Source organism: Coenobita brevimanus, chromosome 70, assembly GCF_032717465.1.
Source record: "Coenobita brevimanus isolate Jiangsu-jjx chromosome 70, ASM3271746v2, whole genome shotgun sequence".
Taxonomy (NCBI): domain Eukaryota; kingdom Metazoa; phylum Arthropoda; class Malacostraca; order Decapoda; family Coenobitidae; genus Coenobita; species Coenobita brevimanus.
Window position 1 is genome coordinate 42,590,312 of NC_137023.1, and position 18,999 is coordinate 42,609,310.

The following is an 18,999-nucleotide window of genomic DNA, read 5'->3' on the forward strand; positions in this document are numbered from 1 at the left end:
TACACTTTAATTCCTGTTATCACCAGACGATTTTATCCAGCTTGGGAGAGACTTTTTGAAATAAAGAAATGAAAGAGTCTTTATTAACCCCCCTAACTGAAAAAGGTGTGCCACTGAAAAAAAAAAATCGTCTGGATGTAGGAAGAATAAACACCAAGGATTGTCCTCGCATTGCAGGAGTTAAGAAAAATGGAACACAATGAGTGGGAATAAAGGATAAAATAAAGAAAAGTATTGGATATTGGACGTACAGATTCACCTCTCTCTCTCTCTCCCTCCCCCCCTCTCTATCTCTCGCTCACACACACACACACACACACACACACACACACACACACACACACACACACACACACACAAATAAACCAGAAAATGTCCAGTTAATGATGGATTTAAATAGACCCCTCTCCCCACACAGTAACTATTAAATATCAAGGTAATGAAGGTTTTAAATGCTGACTCTCTCTCTCTCTCTCTCTCTCTCTCTCTCTCTACGCGGAGGAACACAGGCACGAAGTAGTGACACTCAAGTTTATGACCCGGGAGGGACACCAAAAAACGCGGGGATATTAGCAAAGTTCGAAGCCAACCTATATTTATTAAAGCACTAGATTGCCCCATGATCATTAATATATTTTATACTGCAGGAAAACACGGTCCCTTTATAAATACACTCACACTTCGTTTTACCCATTCGGAATTAAGTTTAAAAATCATCCGAACGCCCCAAAGCAGAATCCGCAAGGGAGTCAAAGACGCGGCCCGGATTCATGCGGTATTCGGTGTGGAGGGTTCTTGCAAGACGAGAAGCTGCCTTTCCTCAGTCACACAGAGGTATCACGTCACGCGCCAAGCACACACAGACAGACAGACAGACAGGCGTGGGGGACACGGGCAAGCAAACACCACTGTTATATGTAATGACATTTCTAGAATGATTATTTAAAAACTACGAATATCTTGTCACTGACGAAAGGAAAAATGGAAATAGTGGCTACAAAGTAAATAAACTGATAAAATAATTAAATACATATGGTAAATAAAGTGCGTTGAGTGAGTAAAGCTACGCCGCGTATGAACTCTGACCCAGAACCGCGACCCTGACCTGTGAACGATCTGCACTGTACACACATCATTACTTTCCATCCCCCACCCCAATTGTGCCACTTCTGACCAAGATCGGATCAAACATTCATGAGATTTTTTTGAAACATACATACATACAAACATATATACATACGAGTACATACAAACATACATATAAGCAGAGTCGCTAATAAAGAAGTGTACATAAAAGGGAGAAAGAATCAGAGAAAGAATGTCTCCATCGGGTAGTTTAATTGCTCTCTGTCATTAAGAAAAATCAGGCGGGGGTGGCCAAAAAACATAAGTGATGTCCCGCCCTCTTTTAATATCTGTGAAAATTTACTTGGAACGAAAAAGAAAGTAACCAATACCGAGCTGAACATGTAACTTCAGTGATAATAATTAGGATGTATAATCAGACCAAGAAAAATGCTAAAAAAGTTGAGTATACAGTAGCAATACTCTCTATCATATACATATGTCTTAGTAACATGATTCTATAATATTTAGATTCATTATTAATTATGCGAAGGTGATATTGTGCAGGGAAGACATTCACAGTGTTAAAAGCACGATCTCCAGAGTCGAATATAAAAACTGTGCAACACTAAAAATATATATATATATACGACCAATTATTTATTGAGGCTTACCGTGGGTTTTAAAAACTCACCAATGTATAAATTTCACCGAGAGAGCAGCGGCATTTTTCAGAACGGCTCACCAACCGGGGCCTTGTATTAGATTTCATGTTATAATTGATAAATGGGAGTGCGTGGTCACCTGTTCCTCTAAAATAAACTCCCACATTTTTTATATTTTCATTTTCCGTCCCGCTGCACCGACTGAGCGTCCCATTGCAAAACATGACGCGGCAAGACAGAAACTGGAGGCGGCGTGACGGACATTAACAGGTCGCCGATTTAGTTATGGATATTGATCTGCTCTGTTGATTTAGACTGTATTGTACACATTGTTTTCTTTTCGTCCTCCAGTTATTTTCAAGGTGAAGAACAAGTATCATTGCCCCAAAATGTCAACGATAATCATTTCATGCCATTTCTGCCAATATAAATTTCTGCTATTGTACTTAATTCTGTCTGGCCTTCCATGGTAATGTTTCCTAAAGTGTTCGGGCTTGTACTGAGGGGTGAATAAAGAAGCCAGATATAAAGCAGGGAAGTCTATGAAGCACATGCGAACCCCATGTATAATGGGGAGCTGGTGGCTCATGTCCAGCTCGCAGGTGAAAGAACTGGAGTTTAATTCTCAGACTGGCCTAATTCTTGGACAGATTTTGTTCACCTTCTCCCTGTTCACCCAGCAGTGCAACAGGGACCTGGATATAATACCGTACCAACAGTTATGAACAGTATTCAATGGAAAGATTAGGACTTAACAAATTAATTCTCAGCCTTAATGACCCTCGTGTTGCCGACAGGCATTAATCTCAGCCTTCTTCTCTTTTAGCAACTATAATAAAAAGGTGCAGATGGTTGGGCGTGTGAGGTGGAACAAGGATTCCGGTGGCTTGAATGATGTGTGAATGATTGTGTAACCATTTCACCGGGCATGTTGTTGATAGTTGTCCACTTTAGCGCCTTCCTTTTCCTTGTATCAGAATCTTGGTTCACCGTATCCTTAGGTGGGAAAATCGTCTGGATGATAACCAGGCCAGTATTATCGCTGAAATGACAATTTCATTTCCCCTTTTCCTTACTTATTCGTTTGGAAAATTGTATCTTGATAGTCTCTTGTGTGTGTGTGTGTGTGTGTGTGTGTGTGTGTGTGTGTGTGTGTGTGTGTGTGTGTGTGTGTGTGTGTGTGTGTGTGTGTGTATATATATATATATATATCTACTATCGACATAAGCAAAGGCCGATTTCATCTCTCTCTCTCTCTCTCTCACACACACACACACACACACACACACACACACACACTAACTAAACGAGGAGTGCATCATGCACACCTAAATTACACAAAAATATCTGGAATAAAACCAAGGCAAAAACGTTTATCTCGCGCCGTCTATGTTTAAACTCTGGGACCGAGAAAAGCTTCTCTCTCTTCATTAGGATTTTTGGTCACCCCTCTCTGCTTGTCTCTGTATTTCTTTGTTTCTGTTTGTTTGCCTGTCTGTCCATCCGCCTGCATGTCTGTCTGTCCCCACCCCACTCTCTATCTATCTATCTATCTATCTATCTATGTCTGTCTCTCTCTCAAACGAGGAGAGCAGCACACATCTTCATTACGAAAAATCAGAAAAAGAATAAAACCAAGGCACAAAAGTTCACCTGGCGCCGCTTATGTTTCAGAGTTTAGGAGGCTGAAACGTTACTCTGCCCATTAGGGTTTTTGGTCACACTGTTGGCCTTTTTGTGCGCATGATAATTCGCTAATGTATCAGGGTTATGAATATTCAAGCCACACTGTCCTCTGCTACCTACACCCCCAGTTAATGCTACGTAATGTTATACCGTAGTAATATGAAATGTATTGCTGTGTGTAATGTGCTAATGTTTGAAAATATGTCAAAGCGGTAGTAGCCATCTCTGTTCGGGTTCTGCGGCCCCTGATGAGCTTTTATGTTCTCACTCTGATTACAATTACATCGCTGACCATTTGCATGTTTTCATTCTAACTTAGCTTTTTTAAGTATTCACTAATGTTTTATGAGCATATTATATATATATATATATATATATATATATATATATATATATATATATATATATATATGAGCTTTACGCCGTCCCCCTTTTTTGGATAAGGGCTAAGGCGTTGCCCCTGGGTAGAGGACTTTGGTTTGGAGCGTGTAGCATTTTATGACCGGATGCCCTTCCTGATGTCTACCAATGACTCTTGGGTGGATTCGATCCTCCGACCCTTCGGTCAGAGCGGAGCGCTTTAACCAACTGAGCCACGGCTTATATATATATATATATATGTATATATATATATATATATATATATATATATATATATATATATATATATATATATTCAAAACGCATAAACGTTTTCACAGTAACAGCCTTAGAATATTCGTAACATCGAATGCAAAGCTAATCAGTGTTCCATCATAACTATAAATGTTAATTAAATTTATACAATAAAAACCTACAGAAAATCTGCGCATGAATTTCTCATCGCAACACCTATGCCCAAAACTTCCCCACTCTTACCACTGTCCGCAACACCACCTCTGAAAATTCAATGCCCACACTTATCTCATGTTCTCTGCGTATTAATGTCTAAGTGGTGTGCGTATCTAACGACCTTAAAATGGTCATACCTATCATCTATATCCATACACTATTTTCTCCTCCATTATTAAAATACAACTACCTCCGTCACCAGCCCTGCCATTAAATATAGTGTTGACACTCACGTTATATAATACGTTGTGAATGTAATGTCTTCGATCTAGTACGAGTAAGTTTTACATGGTCCATGCATGTATCTAGGAAAACGTGCAGTACTTACCAACACGACTGCCATGTATGATTCCTCAGTCGCAGTCACACGGGAGATATCTGCAAAATTATTCAAGGTTCAGTATGTACTCATTTGTCTGTCTTTTAATCACACAATATTAGCACTCTCAGGCTCCTATGACCCACTCTCAGCTGAATATAATCGTCTGGCGTTAGCTGGAATAGAATACTCGAGTTTTCCCGAACATGACTGGGCTAATGGTGATAGTACTGACACTCTCAGGCTTCTACGACTCATTTTCAGCTGAATAAAATCATCAGGTGTTTGCTGAAAAAAAAAAATAAAGAAGACGCTAGTCATTTATATTTTTTTCTCCTGCTACCTCCGAATTATTTTACTCAGCTTACGAGACCTCTGGCAGTGAAGGGGGTTTGATGCGATCTCTGGTAAGCATTCAGTTCCACATCATCGTCCACAAGCTCTTTCTACCTCTGACGATTCTTTTATGAGACGAAAACAATCTCCAGTTACCTCTTCAGTACCATGACGTCTTGTATACTTCATTCCTGCTACCTCCAGGCAATTTTATTCAATTAGGAGAGACTTATGGCAATGAAAGCGACAAAATACAGATTCGTATACAAGAACAACAACAACAACAACAGGCTACCCGGTAATAGTTTTTCATATATATATATCAACAGCCTTTTTTCTGGCTTAATCGTAGCTAGGATTTGCATAATGCAAGACATATTTGACACATTTAGCAAAACGTAAAGACTGTTTCACCAGGCACTCTTACACCGACTGCACTCTGGTGGTGGTGTGGGTAAACAAGAGTAGGTTTATCTGTCTCATTTACCGTGCTGATAAAAAAAAAAAAAAAAAAAAAGAGGGAACAAAAGTGATGATCTTTTCGCTGTGGTAAATTATGCCACCACAAAATGACGTCACTGCATCACACTAAATTTTACACGCTGGCAAATTGTTTGGTGGTGTGTACCTGTGTGATTATATGTGAAGAACACAACAACCGGAAATAGATTTACCTCAGAGAAAAGATATGACCAGGCTACACCACTACTGACTATATATGTTGCAACTACAGGACGAACTGATTTACCTCTGAGAGACACTCCATCATTAAGGTGCTTGGCCCAATCTCCATCCATTAACTTCATCACACCAAGGATTCTCTATTAAGCTGAACAAAATCAACTCGCGTCAGAATAAAATACCGTATAATATGTGTCCTAGTGCTGAAAGGGTTAATGGAGATTATTTCTAACCTCTTCACCCGAGAGGTTTCTCCTGAGGTGAAAACATCGTCTGGGGCTTGCCAAGCTTAAATACAAAATGCATCCTTGTGCAGAAGGGGTTAAACCCACCTGTCACAACATTCTATTATATTCTACCTACTCCTCATAAAACCCTGGCAGTACAGCAGAAGCTATTGCACTGTAAGGCACAGCACGCAACGCCACAATACAATTGCACGCACCTCCTGCTTCTCTCCTAATGTTGCATTCTTTAAAAAATTTACACAGGTCATCAACAAAGGAAATTCATTAAACAGACAGAGAAAGGAACAGATGTAGTCAGGTAAGTGATGAAAAGAAAGGCAGAAGTTTTCCAGTTGAGGTTTGGTTTGATTAAGTATTATTACTATTGTTATTATTATTATTATTATTATTATTATTATTATTATTATTATTTTTATTATTATTATTATTATTGAGTAGCATGATGCCACAGATGTATCTCGGCTCGCTAGAACGGGTGTAATTATACACAGATGTACGGTATAATTCTGAAAAGCTCCACCTTTAAGTTGACCAATTATCAAACTCTTACACAGTAGCTTCTTTGAAAAGTTTACTGGGTTCCTAAGATCTCATTACTGGATTTCAAGTCATTGCTCACTGTCTAGTTGTTTATCGACATGAACTGAATCCATATCTCTGTCCGTACCTACAGTATAATCAGGAACCATGCATACGGTACCACCTACCGTACTCAGAGATGACACAAACCAGACCAATAATGCTCACTCGGAGATACAACGCACCCGGCTGTTTCCACTTTTTTTTTTTTTTTTTTTTAACTGACGTATCACCCATAATGCCTTTAACTGCTTCAGCCCAAAGATGCATTTTTAAAATCTTTTGCTATAACTACTAGTGTATAACAACCGCTCGTCCACAAGTCTAATATATATATAACTTCTCTACAAGTAACTACAAAGTCTTTTTATGACACTAGATGATTGTATTCTGTGTAGGAACAGCCTTTTCGAACTGGAGGGATCAAATTATATTCTTCATTAACACCATCACAATGATCCTGTTCTCCGATGATTAAAAGAATTGTATGGAAAAAGTAAGTATAAACAAGTATAAATTACAAATACGTCATCGTAGTGAAGGCCTTACCAAATACAACAACTAATTATCACATTTTCGGAAGGAACGGCCAAATACTGATAACTAAAAAAAAAAAAAAAAAAAAAAAAAAAATGCAACAGCTAGCCTACTATATATCGGTATATCTATCTATCTATCTATTGCCAGACGCCTTAATCCCGTAAGTGGTGGCACAATCAAATCGCCTCCATGTCGCCCTGTCCCCCGCCATTTCACTGCTCTGCTCCCAGCTCACACCCCACTCTTTCATATGCCTCTCCACTCTATCCCTCCATCTCATCCTTGGCTTCCCCCTCCCTCTCCCCCCTCCACCTCACTCACATGCACTCTCCTCGTCAGTCTCTCACTCTTCATCCTCTCCACATGGCCAAACCACCTCAATGTGTTTCACCTAACGCTTCCTATCACATCCACATCCATACCACAACGCTCCTTCATTTCCTCATTTGTCAGTCTCTCTCCATGTGGCTCCACATGCTCCTGTCAAATAACTCATTTCCACTGCTCTCATTCTTGACTAGTGTCCCTCCAACATGATCCAAGCTTCACCTCCATACGTTAGAGTTGGTATCACAATACTGTCATGTAGTAACTTTTAACTTCCATGCTCACTTCCCTGTTTCTTATCACTGCTTTCAGGGAACCAGCAACTTTTCTTCCTTGCTGTTCCCTTTCAAGCACTCCACCCCCTAAACCTCCATCCGGATTCATCACAAGTACTTAAACGCACTCACATTTTCCATTTCCTCCTCATCCAACCCCACTGTACATTCACTGACTTCAGATCTCTCGAAGACTATAACTTTTTCTCTTCCCTACATTCACCTTTAGATTCCGTTTCATAGACACTCTCTCAAACTCATTCACCAAACCTTGCAGCTCCCCTTCGTCTTCACATAACAACACAGTATCACCTGCAAACAACAGTAGGCTAGCCTGCAAGGAGTTTCCAAACACTGCCCTCTCTCATTAGGGTCGCTCCAACATCCACTGCCCTACCTTGTATCTCTTTTATATACCGGTATACAGTACGGTATATAATATACCCAGTATATACGGTGCAAGAGTATATGTCCTGTTCTAGAGCAGAGAGACAATGGTATGCATTGCCTGCGGGAATTAAACGCGCGTCAGGTTACAGAAAAACAGACTGAACAGCAAAATACTACCAGCAATGCATGTTCCAGTTTGCATTCTTAGTGCATATAAATGGAAATCCTACACTCCCTTTAACATGAGGTATTTACGGTAATATTCTTGGCTATCAAGCAACTATCCACTACTACTACTACTACTACTATACTACTACTAATAATAATAATAATAATAACAATAATAATAACAATCATCACCATCATATTATTATTATTTCCATTATCAATTATGGGGTGGGTTAAGATAAAGAAGCAGGAAGAAGTAAAATGACAAACCCTGCAAAGCTACCACCAGTGCCAAGTAAAAATTGGCCACCCGTCATTCCTTCATATTTAATGCCTCTGAAATTCTCGATTCGTAATAAAATCTGGTCACAATTATCTAAGTTACTGCCGCAAGTCAACACATTATCCTTACCGATACAGAATAATTAACAGATAATCAAAGGTCTGACATTATCCTCTCTAGATCATTAGCTAACCTCTTTGTTACCATGGAATTAGTTATTTTATTATGACTCCAGATGATTTGTTTGGACTATGTAAGGGAAATTCTACCAGCAGTCAAAGGTACAAGCACATTAACTCATTTTTATCTGCCATGGACTCACTGGGCACTGTGCTTTACTCAGATTAACACCAGACGATTTTGTTCTAAGAGAAATTCTGTCTGCCAAGGAGTTAAATATTTCAGATTACCGTCCTTAATTTCAAAGTGGCTGGAGTGAGTGACTATATCAATGCTTATCTTCATTACCCACACAGTTCACATTAAGGCATTTACTGCAGGACGAGACGTGAATGATCTAATGTGAGGAGGTACTGAATCGACACTGGTAAGGTAAAGTCGAAGTGATACGCTGTCGTGGGTGTGAGGAAGAAGTGGTGAGAGAGAGAGAGAGAGAGAGAGAGAGAGAGAGAGAGAGAGAGAGAGAGAGAGAGAGAGAATGGGGGGGGGGAGCTTTAATTATACATGTGAAGAGGTACTGAAATTATACCATTAAATATTAAGGTGGAAGCGATAGGGCTGTGTAAATGTGTGGTGGTGATGGTGGTGGGAATGTGAGCGTGTAACAAAGTGTGGAGGACAGATAGGGCAGTGACCGGAGTGGGGGGAAACAAGTGAGAGTGAAGGGAAGACAACGGCAATGAAGGGATAATTTAAAGGGTGAAGGAACGGTGAAGACAGTACAGGACACCGGAATGTAAAGGGAGATTAGGAAGTGACAGTAAAGTGTACGGACGGTGATTAAATACAGTACCGTAGTGAAGGGAGCGCGAGCGGCAGTGAAGTGATAATTGGAGGGGAAACTGAAGACAGTGAACAGTGAAGGAGTCCAGAGACAGTGAACTGAAAATTTTAAGGGACAGTGAAAACAGTGAAGGGACAATCTTGAGTGAGAGCACTGTGAACAGATAGCGGGGGGAAGAGGCCACAGCAGGGTGAAGGGTGAATTTGTGGGTGAAGAATCAGTGTAGGGTAGTGAGAGACAGTCTAGACTAGAGTATGAAAGAAGAGTGAAGACAGTGAAAGGAGGAAAGGTGGGCGTAGATGAGGTATGGTAGGGGAGGAAGGAGAGGCTAAGGATGTCATGCAATATTAAGAGGCTTACCTACCTAATATTCTCCACCGTCACAACACACGCAAAGGTCTCTTCCCTCCCTCTCACTCCCTTTCCCCCCCCCTCCTCTCTCTCTCTCTCTACTTTGTTGCTGTTTCTTTTGTTTCTAGACCTCTTCTATTTTTAGCCCCCTTCCCTCCCCCCTTCTCTCTGTCTGTCAGCGTTATATACTCCTTTCCTTGTAACTTTCCTTTTCCACACACCATCACCATCCCATTAGGCAACGTCCTCAACAGTACCATTATCATCATACAGCTATCATATAAGGCCTTCCATCTACTTAACCTTGTCTACCTACTCTTCTTAACCTTGTCTACCTACTCTTATCATACTATCATTATCATCATCATCATCATCATCACACCCACCGGTAGCATTATTTTATATATCAGTACAGCAGTCAATAACAACCTTGCTGTAATCTCACGAATATCATAAATGCTACCCGGTATGTACATCATCACAATTCTCATCACACTGGTCATTATCTTTCATCATACCAGGTTTTAACATCCTTATAATAATCAGTACTACTGAAATCACCACCACCACCACCACCACCACCATCATCATCATCATCATCATCATCATCATCACAGCATAATTATACCTATCACTGTTTTCATCATTAATACGAGAAGTCTTACTCTGTTAAAACTTACCGGTACATATTCACCATCACCATTACACCTACCATGATAATATTTACTTACCACACTAAGCCTCATTAACTATAGCAGCTTAATCATACTTGCATCAACATACATCATACTTTCATATAAAAAATGGTTTCAGATAACGAAGCCTCCTATGCCAGCTAGAATACACACCAAAGGACAACAGTGTGAGGATTTCGATAAAAACATTCTTCTCAAATCTTCCAAGAGACACAATGGCACATAATAATAAAAACACCCATGGTAATATCATCGTTCCAATCCTGAATGAAACATATAAAGGTGTGCGTCACCATCTGTATTGAGTAGGAGGACTTCCGGGCCTCTGGGAATGAATTATCTAACGTATTCCAAGGGTAAGATAATGTAAACAACATACTCGTGGTGATAATTCTTTTACATAATACACCACAGCCTGTTTCCTTGGTATCATATAACCTTCACACCTACTATTGCACATACTGCACATTCACGTACACTCAAACCTACTTACCTAAACGCCTGTCTCTCTCTCTCTCTCTCTCTCTCTCTCACACACACACACACACACACACACACACACACACACACACACACCACCATCCTAGCTAATGAATAGTCTACATATCTACCACACAATATGTCATTCCACCTACCATGGATTTTGGCGCCGTTAGTGGATTAACTTGTTTTGCTGTTGCTGGTGGATTGTTTTAAATATTCATACAACTATTTTATGTGTATCTCTCTAGAAACATTCATCAGTTTTTATATCAGTTCATTTAACACATTTTCATCCACTTATCATCGATGTTTTGATATGCATTCCATTTTACAGTGCCACAGTTCTATTTCCAGTTAATTTATTCAAAGTGAACCTATTATAAAAAATCAAAGACCAAAAATAATTCAACATATCATTAGCCTACAATGTTGCTGGCATGGTAACCTGAGATCGTGGCCTACATTATGATTATTATTATTATTATTATTATTATTATTGTTGTTGGTGGTGGTGGTGGTGGTGGTGATGCTGTTATTCTCATAATTTATTTATTTACTTACTTATTTTGGTACTTTATCCTTGAACGTTACAAATGAGTTCCATGATCATGAAACAATAATGGTACCGGGTATTTGGACTTCTCATAATAACTCACTCTCAAAATCACAAACCTGTGTTGGATTGTCATACTCGTTAGAAGAATGAAATGAACATCTGAGTTAGTTTCTTGTCTGTATCTCTTTTACACAATATCACGTATTCTCATCGTATCTGTTATCAGTGAGGCGAAGTGGTTGCATACTCACATCTCTTTGGTCTTTTCCTTAATGGCGCAAATGAAGTCGCTAAGCTGCTTTAACTAAACCAGATTTTCGTCTCTTCTGCAGCTTATTTTCGGTAGCTCAGAGGCAAGATAAAACAATACTGCTCTACATCCTTTCCGCAGCACTTGTTCGTGACTAGCACCATATTATAGTGGTAATGTAGCGCTAATCTCAGCATATCTGTCCCTACGAAAACTTGCAGGCTATCGGTATATTCCTTCCATGATCGTTGCTATCCCTACTTAGCCTAGTTGCCATGACAAAGCCCAGTATACTCATTTTTACTCCACCACACGCATCAACACTTGCACTACCAACACCACCAAGTGTAATCACCACTGCATACTCACCATCATTACACTATTATCCCAGTCCCAGTAATATACCATCAATTAATTCAACCCTACAACTTCTACGTTACATTGTAAATACGATCATGTTCATGTTTGAGAGAGAGAGAGAGAGAGAGAGAGAGAGAGAGAGAGAGAGAGAGAGAGAGAATCTGCAATAAAAAATGTTTCTTGAGCCTACCTCAATGAAGTAGCTTATCGAAGATTCTGCAATGGCCACAGCATCTCAGATTATTTACCAAAGCGACACCAATAACGTTTCTTGTATTTACTGTATTACTATACTTTATTTCGATATTTCGAGCAGTAGCTGAAACTTCATTACACAAAAATATATATATAACAATTTGTCGTCTTCGTCCGGCGATTATTCAAGCTGATTATTAACCGGTATATTCGTAAATAAAATAAAACACCATTTCAGCAAATTTCTTCTTTCAAAAGAGCAAATTATCACTCGTACTTCACTTGACTTTTGCAATACAGCGCCTTCATTACAAACTTTGACGTATTTTTCCCCTCTCGGTGCTGCTCTTTGCCGTAATGGAGGCCAGAGCATCAGACCTTAATCAAATTCCTGAGTCTCGCCCACGGGGACGGGCCTAAATATTCACTAGCTGGATGCTTGTTCTCCCAGTTTTGCCATGTCTTCTCCATGTGGTTCGTGGCTTTTCCAGACTTTCATAATCCCACAAGAGCTCGCGTTCTTTCTGTTTCTGATGTCGGAAAAAAAGTTGACGGGGTGATCACGTTATTCACGGAGCTTTGTTTACACTACGCCGTCGCTTACACTACTGACACCATAATGCAGCCTAATCTTCTACTGTTTACGTAAATATAGCTATTAAATGTACAGGAAATGTAGATTCCTATTAAAATCTCTGTTTAAAATTACAAATTGGTGTTAAACCATAATAACTTGCTAAAGAGATTATATTACACACTTCTTTGACGTCCTGAAGTATTCGAGTGTGAACGAATATCGAAACTTGTCGCCTCAGTTTTGCTGGTCTGGCTCAGGAGCGCAGCATCCTGTAATTCCCGCCCTTTGACCGCTAAACTTTGCTGTAATGGGAGACAACGGCCCTAACGAACTACGTAAACGGGTAAAAGAATCACATCAGCGCAACATTATGGCACCAAAGAAACCCGTAAATAGAGGAGACTGGAAAAAGTTAAGCTTTGTTACGAGCACCTGTCTGTTTAATAATGAATAATAGACCCTGATAAGTTAACATGATCACAGAACTATGAGACTGTGACTTTCAAATTGGAAAATACTGGGGAAAAGACAATCTACTTCCGTGAAAATTATCCTTGGTCCCATTTTAACGTTTTATATTGTACAGGTATAAATTGTTATTGAGAAATACTGTCCTTCACTTCCCATTATGAAGCTCTTTACAACTCCCCTCAGAGTGATTTCCCCAGCCCCGACCCCATAGTCACCTCTACTGTATATGGGGTAAAAATTAGAGCCCCACAAGCGGGGACCACGGATAATGGGAGTTTCCCCGCTGGAGACTGCCACCCTTTGAAAACGCGAGAAGAGCAGGAGACAACGGAGAATACTCCATCCTCATAAGTTACCTTATATAAGATTGTCCCATTTATTGCACACTGTGTACAGTTCCAGACGTTAGGAAACACGGGCACACCCCCCCACACCCGATCCCCCATATATATATATATATATATATATAGACCTATATATATATATATATATATATATATATATATATATATATATATATATATATATATATATATATATATATATATATATATATATATATACGTTCGAGAATATCTGTATGAAAATTGTACCAGACGAGGTGGTGAAGGGTTGAACATTGTGTCTGGCAGCAGTGTGGTGATGTGGAATGTCTGGGCGATCTGTTATTGTTGCCTTGTATAGAGGGAGCTGGAAGTACTTGACTGTTTGTATACACTGTGTACGGGTTGTTTATTGCATGTTGTCTGGCGCGGTTGTTGGGGAAATCTTTGACTTAATCCTTCACCCCGCCTATAGTGTCCAATTTACATTTCCCACCTCCTCGACCCTGTTCACACAACACTATAACTGAGGGCCAAGATGTAATTGCGATAATTGTGTGTTACATTCTGGGGGAAGACTGAGCAGTAGAAAACACTGACTGTATGACTTAGTGACTCTTACTTAGCCGATACACATTGATTCTAAACCTTCTTCTTGCTTCCTCTGTCCCCCTCCTCTTCTTCCGACTGAGTGACCATCCTCCTAACATTCTGGGTGCCTCTCTTTTCAGTCAATCGCTAACGCAATCTCCATAAAAGTTAAAGTTAGAGTCGGATTTTACATTTTCAAATAGCATGTGAAATACTGATAGGAGGTTGTATTGTCAAGGTAAAGATGGCCGCGTTCCTCAGATCATTTTGAGTGCTAAATGTCTCTAATCCTCGACATCTCTACTATGGCGTTATTTCAGCAATGAGAATATGAAAACTATCAAGAATGAAACTACTCATCACGAACAGAAATGTGTGTGTGTGTGTGTGTGTGTGTGTGTGTGTGTGTGTGTGTGTACAGGAGGCAGGGGATCACATAATTTCCTGCCGTAAGTGAAAAATGGTCTCCTAAAATGCTGGACATTAAAAAGTTGGACACCGTATCTGTAATAGGTTGCTCCCTGGAGGTGATACAGCTGTCTGAGTAGAGGTGGAGAGCCTGGTGTAGGTTAGTACTGTTTTGTTCCATCGTATCAACCTTTTCCCACTTCGTCACTCCCGGGTCATCATCCTTCCTGACAACTGGTCCTCCTAGGGTCCTGGCAACATTTTCACACTCGCAGGTCTGCCATGAATTACCAGCCTACATTTTTTTTTTTTTTTTTTTTAAATTCCGCAGTTCACCTTTCATTTTATCCTCAGGTCAGCAGTCAAGCATCCTACATGTTGATATCAATTTACTTCTACAACACTCACCTTGATAGTTTTTCTAAACCTCAGGTCAGAAGTAAAAAGTCAGCCTACATGTCTATATTTCTGCCACTACAGCACTCACCTTGATCACTTTTTATTTTCCTCAGCCTCTGGTCAGATGTAAAAGATCAGACCACATGTTGATATTTCTACTTCTGCAACATTTACCTAGACTTCTGCAACATTTACCTTGAGCATTATTGGTGGAGAATTAGTGCCCCTCCCTGTAAAACAATTAACTCTAAGCCCTTGGCCACCCCGTCTGGGATACATGGCGTCTGGCAATGAATGAATGAATGAATGAATTATCTTTTTCTCACACTCTGCCTACATTTTCATATTTCTACTTGTACAACATTCATCTTGATTTTTTTTTTTCTCACACTCAGGTCAGCAGTAAAGGATCAGCCTACGCGTTGATGTTCCTTCTCCTGGTGTCCTGTGTCTCCAGCCAACTCAACTTCTCTCCTGGGTGGGGCAAGAGGGCGTCGGTAGGGGGGCCAGCGGGCGGCAGAACCAGCGGCGCCGGTGAGGCCAGCGGTGCCGAGTCAGGTAACCGTAAGCTTTACTAATAAGGGAACGTAGTTCTAGTTGGTCTGGGAAATTTCAGCTCATTTTCCTCGGTGATTTATTTTGCACATTACACCTTATAATCCTGTTGTTTGTAACTGACTCAAACTTTGTAGATATCACACACACACACACACACACACATACACACACACATACGAGTTGCTTTCGCTAATCACACACATATATATATATATATATATATATATATATATATATATATATATATATATATATATATATATATATATATATATATATATATTAGTGAAAGCAAATCGTTATGGAAAAAGTCTCTATGAAGTAGCCTATGCCAAGCAGAATACGGCCTTAAGCTGCCTATAAGGCAACTTTGTCATATCTTTATTCTGTTACGCAGCTACCACACAACTAAAGCAGGGAGAATTTGACAGTGATAAATACAAAATATATTATTCCTGAAAATATTTATCTACCAAGACGTCTTATTAAAGTATAAATTGGTACCATTCACTGTTTTGGACGCACTTTGATATCGGCAATTAATTCAGGCTAACATTATACTATTTTCATCTTACTGAGGGAAATTCTAGTGGCTAAAGTGTTAATGGCGTGTAAAAAAATGGGAAAAGGTAGAAAATAAAGAAGGTGAAATTTTAGCTCATTAATTGGTTCCACTTCCCTGTTTTAGCCCACTGCTTGGTGCAACTTCATTATCCAAGCAATATCGCCTGTTAGCCTGAATATAGTACCCCAATGCACCATTGATCACAAAAGGTTGTTTGCTATCCTTCATGACAACTCCCCCAGGCGCCCTCCACCCTGCCGCCGTGTTAGTAGGAGGCTCCGGCATCGTTCCACCAGCCTCCTCGCCTGCCGGAGATAACTGTGGTTCCATCCCCTTCGCAGCCGTCAAGCACATCTACAGGCTAATTAGGGTGAGCTAATTATTGTTCTTCTTGCAGCTGAATTGGGGACCTGGATTTTAAAGGGACTGCTGTGTGTCGTAGTGTGGGGTGTGTTTGCCAGCTGCTTTACCTTGACAGTCATGTACGAGTAAGCTTATACAGATTAGGGCACCTTGGAAAAGTGTATTATTTTGTTCCCTCTATGTTTTGACTGTATAACTGCATCCTACTCCTCCTCCTCCTCCTCATCATCATCATCATTATCATTTATACAAAACTATTAAAAACAATACTCTTTCTTTATTTCAGTCTGAGGCCGCGAAGCTGGTCCAGTGCCAGGAGGATGAGTACCTGGGTTAAGAGTTCCAGCTCTCCTCACCCCCATCCTTCCACCACCCTCCTGCACAGCCCTCATTCTCCTCTTTCCCTACTGCCGTCACATCTGTTGTAGAATTGCTAGTGAGGTCATGTAAGGTAAACGACTATAAAGAGAATATAACTACGGTAGACCACAACCTTGAGAACATAACTACGGTAGATCACAACCTTCAGAACATAACTGCGGTAGACCACAACCATGATGACAAAACAATATCCTTAGAAACTGCCACCATCGTCAAATAAACCAACTTTTGTTTCAGAATACTCCTACTTTTACCTCTTTCCCCGACATGGACGCACTTGGTCATTTTGTCCACGGTAAATCCAGACCAGTACGGGAATTTCTAGCAGTCCAAAGGTTAATCGAGATATTTTCATCCTTTCGAAAACTAAGATTCCACACAGATAAGCAAAATGGTCATATTGGCAGCCTAAATAAAATGATGGTTTATTTATTTATTTTTTTTCCAAGAACAGGAATAAATTAATGCCTTCACAGAATTCGAAAGGATTTATAAATATTCATCGCTTTAGTCAGATATAACCCAGGACGGATATTTCAAAGCACTGACCTCACGCTTAAGTAACGAGGCACTTTAAACAAAGTCCTCAGAATGATTTACAGAGCAGAAGAGTGAACACTATATTATGCCTAAGAAGTATATTCCTCAGATTCTTTTGCCACGGCTGTCTTTATTGTTTTACTTCAGCAGTTTTCCATTCTCGTGATACCAGTGACAAGTGAGAGAGGCTGATTGTCATTCATCCTTTTATTATATGCAAAATAACGGGGCTGGATTACCTGGATGACAAAGAAGTGTTACAGTAAAACTACTTCATGTGGCTCTCTTTGTGTTTCTTTTATCCTTACACCATGTAGGCTATATGCACAGAAAATGATAATAATAATAATAATAATAATAATAGTAATATGAACGCACGATGATAGATATAAACAACACTAAAACGTGGACACGTTTTTCTTAACACTATACAAACACACAAATACAAGTCAAGCTGAACATTTCTGAAATATGAAACGTAGGATGAAAACTTTAATATACAAAACGATGTACACAATTCTTCATCATAACATTAAATAAAAACGAACAAATAATAAGACTGGGATATGTCAGGAAAATGTAATGCAGACGTAAGTTAAATAAAGAGTATACACAAAGGAGGTATTACATTAGCACCGAAGATGTGGCCACAGAAATAAGACGGTCTGAATATGTTATGTAGGATAGAAAAGAATATAATAAATATCAGTAAGTATAGGAAAAAGAAAGAAACACTCATAAAAAAGAGGCATTACATTGGTGCCAAACATATGGATCTGAACATGTTACGTAGGACAGAAATAAAATGAATACCGGTAAGTAATCAAGCACTCGCACACAAAAAACAGACATATTTCTTTATTTTACAACCAAACAATTATGGTCAAAATAAAGATAACCTAAACTTGTTGGGAAATCGGACCAGTGAAAGAAATAACAAATGGATATATATATCCCATTGGGCCCCAGTGTCATGAATATAGCACGGAACTGGGCATTTCCAAAATTAATGAAGAAGGGAACCCCTGGGTAGGGATCTATGAGCTTCGCGACTATGAGCTGACAGGCGGAGGGCGGTACGCCTAGCACCCCTTCAGCGAAGTCCCTCTCACAGCAACTCTGGGAGCCAATGGGATATATATATATATATATATATATATATATATATATATATATATATATATATATATATATACATCTATCTATCTATCTATATACCTAGGCTGCTTCCCTCATGGAGAGGGAGGTAGCCGAGACAGGACGACACACTCCCCATTTACTCATCCATTCAAACACAGTCAATCGCATCTTAGCCCCAAAGGGGAGAAGGGACAGATCCTCACCGCACCACACCACACATGGGTCAACTGCGCAGTGCAATCAGTGACATCCGCAGCAGGGCCCGACAGTAGAGCTGGTTTACCCCTGCCACATCATAATAGACCCATCCCCTTACTCGCACCTGACCTGACTAGCTAATCAGACCAAATGCGGGAGAATATCCCCTCAGGGCTGCGTCATCATTTATTCATTCACAATTTCTCTCCATTTATTTCTGTCACGCACAGCCACTCTT

At 39.8% G+C, this 18,999-nt stretch overlaps 1 protein-coding gene across 2 annotated transcripts in view; it reads left to right on the forward strand.

Moving 5' to 3' along the window:
• Positions 1-16,919, forward strand: part of Akh (Adipokinetic hormone) — a 41,795-nt gene extending 24,876 nt beyond the window's left edge. Inside the window, exons 2-4 of one of the 2 annotated variants that reach the window (XM_080277461.1) lie at positions 15,412-15,580; positions 16,382-16,509; positions 16,789-16,919. In XM_080277461.1, the coding sequence (XP_080133587.1) occupies positions 15,412-15,580; positions 16,382-16,509; positions 16,789-16,839 (348 nt within the window). In that variant the 3' untranslated portion in view covers positions 16,840-16,919. The remainder of the gene's footprint in view (positions 1-15,411; positions 15,581-16,381; positions 16,510-16,788) is intronic. The other variant, XM_080277462.1, reaches the window with a different exon arrangement.
• Positions 16,920-18,999: the final 2,080 nt, after the last annotated feature.